Below are 6,668 nucleotides of genomic sequence, written 5' to 3'. Positions count from 1 at the left end.
CAGGGCACAGTGCTGCCAGCTCCTGTCCCAGCCTGGCTCCCAGCCCAGGAAGAGAGCTATGGGAGGCCCGAGGGACCCTGCTTTTGGTAGCCTCTGCTCCCTCTCCCAGGAGCTGCCCTAATCTCCTTATCCTATTATCCAGCTGCTCAGAGAATGAGAAGCCATTTGAGGCTTTGCAGGATGGGGCCAAGCTGTAGCCCTGGTGATGGGTCAGGGGTAACCCCCGAGGGCAGAGCACAGTGACCAAGCAGGTGCTCAGCCTCCACAGCTGCTCTCTCACCACCCTTTGCTGTTGTTATTCCCCACCCCCTTTGCTGGTGGCTGGGGTGCTGTGCCCAGGGCAGAGACTCTGGTACCTCTTTGCGCTCCTGCAGCTCGGTTATCATGACGATGAGCGGGGCCTCTTCCTGCCACACCATCTCCCAGAAGTCGGTCACAGTGTTCAGCATGGGTCCCTGGGTGGCCACATAGGCCCGGGGCTGCCCCGCGTAGCCCTGCCAAGCACATGGCCCATCGGTGACACTGAGGGGACCCTGGTGTGTCCCCACGTTGCCTCCAGGCCACTTCAGCTCTCCTGGTGCTTGTTTTCCTCTACGGGCGTGAGGCTGAGCCACAGGGGCTATTTCCTACTAAATCTGTCCTTGAAATGCTTTTACAGATGTGACTGGGAACTACCAGACACCCTCTCCCTGTTCCTGGTCCCACAAGACAGGAGCAAGCCCATGGAGCTGTGTGTACCCAAGCTCCTTGCAGGCACCCCCAGGTCACTGCTGTGACAACAGCCGGGCTGACAGATGTCGTGGGGAGCCAGAGCTTGTGTGAGGAGGGAACTTCTCAACAGAGACATTTCAAGAACAAGCAGAAGTCACCAAGCTCTGCTCTGCTGGCAGCTGGGATAGACCCAGTGGGTCCCACCACTCCTGCTTCCCCACCAGGCTCAGGAGGGGACATGGCAGCGCCCAGCAGTGGAAGGGCTAGGTCTGAGGCACCTGGAGGGGTGGTCAGCCCAGGCCCCTGCCCTGCCTCTGCCCCAGGCTCTGCTTACAATTCCAATCCTCCTCTGACTCCACCATCACTTCCTCCCCCAATATAAAATTACCAAAGAAACAGAAAAGCTCCAAGGTGTTCTGAGTCCTGCTCACTCAGCTTGTTCCCCACCCCAGCTCATGGCCATGCTGCTGGCCCAGCAGAGGGGGGAGCAGGCAGGGGCAGGAGCTGGAGGGCAGGCACAGGCAAAGGTGTGGGCAAGTTTTCTTCCAGGGGCAGCACCATCTTGCTCCAGCTCCCAACTTGGAGATGCAACTTGGCAATACAGCAAGGAGTTAGGGACCCAGCTGCCCTGTGGATGCTGCAGGAAGCACCCACAATACCCACAGCTTTTGGAAAAGTGAGTACACAGCACTCTGGGCAGAGCTTTGAGGCTGTGTTGAAAGAGATATCAGTTAAAAGTGCCCCTAGACTCCTGCAATTTAATCCAGGTCTTTCCAGCAATCCTGGCAACAGCTTGGTCCCACAGCAAGTTGCAGTAGCCCAGCTGATGGGTAGGAATATTTTCAGGAACATTTTGTATCTCCCTTTCCTCATACCTCCCTAGAAAACATGATTTTCCGTTCTGAAGGAGAGTTGCAGTAAGAGCTGGAGGTGTCAATGCTGTGAGTTCCCCCCCAGCTGCTCCTCATGCTCAAAATAATTTAATGGGATCCAGTCAGTGGGAGAATCATTCAGTCCAAGGTGGGGGCTGATGTCAAGCACTTGCTGAGCTCCTTCAGACTCGCTGTACCTCCCAAGCCTGCCAGCAGCTGCCTGGGTTGCTCATTTGCTGATGTGCTCACAATCTCTGGGGAGATACTTGGAAGGAAAGGGTCAGGAAGTGCTGGCCCCACAGGAACACGTGGGCAGATGTGTTCTCAGGGGTGTGCACAAGTGTGTGAGATGGGGCTGGGCAGCCTTGGTGGAGTCACCTGATGCAAAGCTGCACATGACCAGGCTGCTCCAGGAAGAATACCCCACAAGCAGTGGTCTCCTGCTTGGGTTCAAACCCCTGTGCCCAGCAGCCACCAGCAGCTGCAGGCAGGTGCTCCTGTGTCCAGCCAGGCTTCCCCCCTCCCCACAGGGTCCTGTCAGCTTCCACCCCAACGGCTGCTCATGCCACACCTGTGAGCACCACTGGAAGAGAAAAAAACACCTCCAGCTGCAAGCAGCACCCTCAGACCACCTTCCAGGGGTCTGTTCATTGCACCAGAGGGCACTTTTGGGGGCTACTTTTCTGAGCCCTGCATTCCTACATTCTCCTTACTGCCACACACACCCAGACTGGCCATGGACCCACCTCTGCTTCCCAGTGCCCCTGGGCTATCCCAAGAAGAAGGATCATAGAGTCACAGAACCATAGAATAATGTGGGTCAGAAGGGACCTTAAAGATAGAATCATAAAATCACAGAATGGTTTGGGTTGGAAGAGACCTTAAAGATCATCTAGACCCACCCCCCTGCCTGGGCAGGGACACCTCCCACCAGCCCAGGCTGCTCCAAGCCCCATCCAACCTGCCCTTCAACACTGCCAGGGATGGGGCAGCCTTCTCTGGGCAATCTGTGCCAGTATCTCAGCACCCTCACAGCAAAGAATTTCCTCCTGAAGCTGAAACAAGATCAATTGCTCAGAAAGAAGATTATCAACCAGGCAGGACTATACCTGGCTGACACAAAAGCCTGTTTTAGGGTGATGTCTGGTTCACCACAAGTTCAGGCTGCAACCTGGAAGGGATCATTTGCACAGGAGAATGATCATCATAAATCAAGCTGCCTGAAGTAGCATCCTTGAGTCTGGGGATTTCTCAGGCTCTGGAAAGGGACCCTATCAGATGTCAAAAAGAAGCCATTCTCTCTCCTTCCTTAGCTTCCCTCTTGGGAAATTGCAAGAAAATGCCTGATCAGAAAGGAAATTCCTGGGTGTGTAAGGACTGAACGTGACTCTGCTGACATGGTGAGCCTCCTGTGGCCTTGCCAGACAACAGACATGAGGAAGAGATGAAGAAGCCACTTCGGGGGAGCCCAATGAGCAGGAGCTGCGAGCAGCCACCTCATGATGCTTTCCCACCTGAAGGGACAGTGGAACCACTTGTCTGCAGCTCAGGAAGGGCTGGGAAGCTCAGACTGCTGCCCGAGGCAGCCCAGGACAATGGGTGACAGGCCGTGCAGGTCCCAGCACGGCACCTGCAGCCCTGAGGAGTTTGCAGCCCGACACCCTGGAGCCATGAGCTGCAGGACCTGGCAGACCACCTGCCCTCCAAGCAGGCAGGACACTCACTGTGATGTAGTTGGCGTTTATGTAGCTGTCCTCCTCCTGGCTCCCTGCTCTCCTGAGACACACCCGGCTCTCAGGATCTGAAAGACATGGCAGGGGTTACCCCAGGGACATTCTTTCAGAGCCTGACCCTGCCCACCGTCCCTGCCTTAGCTCCAGCAGGTGGACTGAGTCCTCCCAGCTCCCTGCCATGCTCAGAGCTGTCAGCACACTCGCTCGGGCCTCTTCTTGCCCCACTTCACCCTTGCTACCACAGCAGGACACAGGCCCCTGTGCCCAAACCTGCCAGATAACTCACCTGCCATGCAGTGACCCCCCAGGGCCTCCCCACAGCACCTGACTGGAGCCCAAATGAGTCCTCTTGCAACATTCTTAGCCTTCACAACTCCAGAAATGTGCCCATGGGACATGAAAGGCCCCCATGGTGGCAAAAGCAACCCAGGCTGGGCTGGGAATACACCCCAAGGAGTATCTCCTCACATACCACCCCATAATACAGAGCACACCCCCTACAGCACAGCACCCAGCTCCTGCAACACGGGGAGCAGGAGCAAGCATGGCAAGAACACCAAGAGCACCCAGGAGTGCCCACCCCAGTGCCAAAGCTGCTCTGAGTTGCCCCTCTCCCGTGGACAAACCCCCCATGCACGCCCACCCCCATGCACACCCACCCCCTTGCACAGCCACACCCCCCTTTCCCTGCATGTGGCACCTCGGCAAATGCCAGGCAAAGGGATGCAGTGGCACATACTGGGGAGGATGGTTTTGTATCTGTCCTTGGAGGCACGTCCAGGGATCTCCAGCTCCTCTGGACTGACAAAGTTGGGTGGGATTTTCTGCAGGAGAGAAGAACTGTGAGGAAAAACTCATTGCTGCTGCTTATGTCCCCTCATCATAGTAGAGCTGGTCTCACAGGCAGTGAGAGGCTGACCCAGGGACACAGTATTATCAGCAGAGAAGTCACCTCCTGGGATGAGCATGTTCTCACTTGTTGGACAGCTTCTGGACAGACCACCCTGGGATATGAGCTTGGCATGGGGGGAAAAAAACAGGGGACACAACAAGGACTTATGTGCACCAGGGAGCAGGCAGCCAGGGGATACCCAGGGCATCCCTCACCCCTGTTTGCCCACATCGCCTTCCTTGCCAGCAGCACTAAGGGGCACAGCTGAGCTTGGAGATGTCCACCCTTGCCAGTCCCCCACCAACACCAGCCCCTGTGATCCCTTGTGTGAGGAGGGACATAGAAGGGGACAGTCGCACCGAAAACTCCTCCTGGAGCAGTGTCATGCTCTGGGCACGTTGCTGGAGCTCCTCTCTCCTCAGCACATGGCTGGATGTCCTCAGGAACTTCAGTGTGATGTCTCGAGGGGTACAGACAGGCTGGATGGGCTCCACACTCCCCAGCGAGCTCATGTCCAGCATCAGTGACACGTTGGAGCCCCTCCTGTGAAGCAAAGGGATCCCTGGCTGACCCTCTGCTGTCTCAGGACAGCAGGACAGCCCATCCCACTACATGGTCAGTGAAAACCACCCCACACTGAGCAAAAGCCAGGCAGGGAATAAGAAAGAAAAGAAGGGGCCAGGCGGAGAACCCATAAGACAAGGGGGGTTGAGGAACAAGCAACTAATTGGTTATTTGGTCTTTTTGCTAGAAAGCCCCCAAAGGATGGTGTCTAGATTTTGTCTGGGCTGGGCTGGTGGGAAGGTCAGGGCTGCCCCCACACTCAGACCTGGTGTTTGCAGAGGTCAGCAGGTGGCAATTGGCAGGGCTTGACTCAGGTAGGGCAGTCTGGGGGAGCTTAAGGCCTGGGGATGAGCCCTGCCTTGGGTATCCACCATCTGAGCTGAGATGCTTGGGGCTGAAGGCACCCTCTGGCCCTCCTCACCTCTCCTGAAGGCGCACGTGCTTCTTGGCAGAGGGACTGGGCTTGTTCATCTGGTCCATGTCTGCCCTGGCTGCCTGGGCTGTCAGGCTGCTGTGATGAAGTCTGGAGCACACCAAGCAGGCTTGTACCATGCTGGGGCAGCCACAAAGCCCTTGTCCTGAAGCACAGGTAGTGGACACACAAAGCCCTGAGCTCCTGGAGAATCAAGACGCCATCAGAGGAGAAGCAGCTGGAAATATAAGTCAGATCTGAGCAGTCCCATGAGGCTGTGCAGACCCCCTGCCAGATGGTTCCTAAGCAAGAGTCAGGTTTGGGGTCCATCCTCAACTGTCCTGGAACCAGGGTCCCAGCCCCTGCATCCAGGTGGGTGGTACAGGGAGAGCTCCAAGCACATTCACCCTCCCACGTGCCTGCAGCCCTGCAGCCCATTCAGGCACCCACTGCAGACCTTGGCACGGAACCTATGGCTGTCTGCTTGCACTGAGCAGAGGACACCCAAGCACGGAGTTGCTGAAGCATGGTCTGGTTTAGGGGGAGACCAAGATGCTCTCCACATTTGTGGGAACATGTGCTTCCAGCCCTGCTCCAGCATGTCTGCTTCAGCCTGGGGACATGATGGGGAGGAGGGAGAGCTGGGACCTGCATGAGCACAGCAGCATTTCACACCTGAGATGAGGTGGACTGCAGACATTACGAGGAGCCTGGGCAGCTCCTGATGTTGGGAGACACAGAACCAGGCACTCCCTTGAGGTTCTGGCAATGGGGGGATGACTCTGGGACAGCCTCCTCCATCCCACAGGTCTCAGCAACTGTCAAGAGGAAACTGCTTTATCTGTGTGGTTGAGCGAGAGGCAGTGGGGGTACCCAGCTGGAGGGGGGTGCCAGGGCTCCACTGCCACCAGCCCCAGGACAACCCCCCCAGGGACAGGGAGATGTGGTGATGCTGCTCCATCTCTGGCCTCTCTTCATGGTGCTGGAAGCACCCTGGGATCATGAGGCTCCTTCTTATCCCAGCTCCTTCCATGAGGAGGAGACAGACCCAAAGGGACAAGGGATGCTGTGGAGCTGGAGCTCTCCATGGGCAGAGTTGGATTCCCGGTACCACAACAGCTCAGGGAGGTCCTGCAGAGTCCAGGCCGTGGCTGTGCCATTTGGGAAGGTGTCTGTGACTCCCTGCTACCTGGTGGCATTTTTGGGGATGACAGTGCTGCTATTGCCACGTGCACCATCCCCATGCCCCAGGCAGTGCAGGACCAGGGGAGGTCCCGGGCAGAGCAGAAGGCTCCAGCCCCCGCTGCCATCCCTCACACTCTGCCAGGACACGCCTGGGAGATGCCCCAGACAAGCTCCCGGCGGCAGGAGGGAAGAGCCTCAGCTGCCAGCACCCAGTGTCCCCACGGCCCTGCCCAGCATCCCGGCCCGGGGCGCACAGTTCGGAGCTGCCTACCTGTTGCTGCCCGCCGCTCCCGCGCTCA

At 57.4% G+C, this 6,668-nt stretch overlaps 1 protein-coding gene across 1 annotated transcript in view; it reads right to left on the bottom strand.

Annotated features, from left to right (window-relative positions):
• The window catches only part of PTPN7 (protein tyrosine phosphatase, non-receptor type 7), a 9,498-nt gene extending 4,174 nt beyond the window's left edge, over positions 1–5,324 (bottom strand). The window contains exons 1-5 of the mRNA XM_009999629.1: positions 5,194–5,324; positions 4,568–4,751; positions 4,056–4,140; positions 3,308–3,384; positions 357–494 (exon numbers count right to left, since the gene is read on the bottom strand). Of these exons, the coding sequence (XP_009997931.1) occupies positions 357–494; positions 3,308–3,384; positions 4,056–4,140; positions 4,568–4,751; positions 5,194–5,324 (615 nt within the window). The remainder of the gene's footprint in view (positions 1–356; positions 495–3,307; positions 3,385–4,055; positions 4,141–4,567; positions 4,752–5,193) is intronic.
• Positions 5,325–6,668: the final 1,344 nt, after the last annotated feature.

This window comes from Chaetura pelagica, unplaced genomic scaffold (genome assembly GCF_000747805.2).
Source record: "Chaetura pelagica isolate M959 unplaced genomic scaffold, ChaPel_1.0 scaffold286, whole genome shotgun sequence".
Classification (NCBI taxonomy): Eukaryota; Metazoa; Chordata; class Aves; order Apodiformes; family Apodidae; genus Chaetura; species Chaetura pelagica.
The sequence above is the reverse complement of the archived record's forward strand: the minus strand, read 5'-3'. Positions and strand labels throughout refer to the sequence as shown.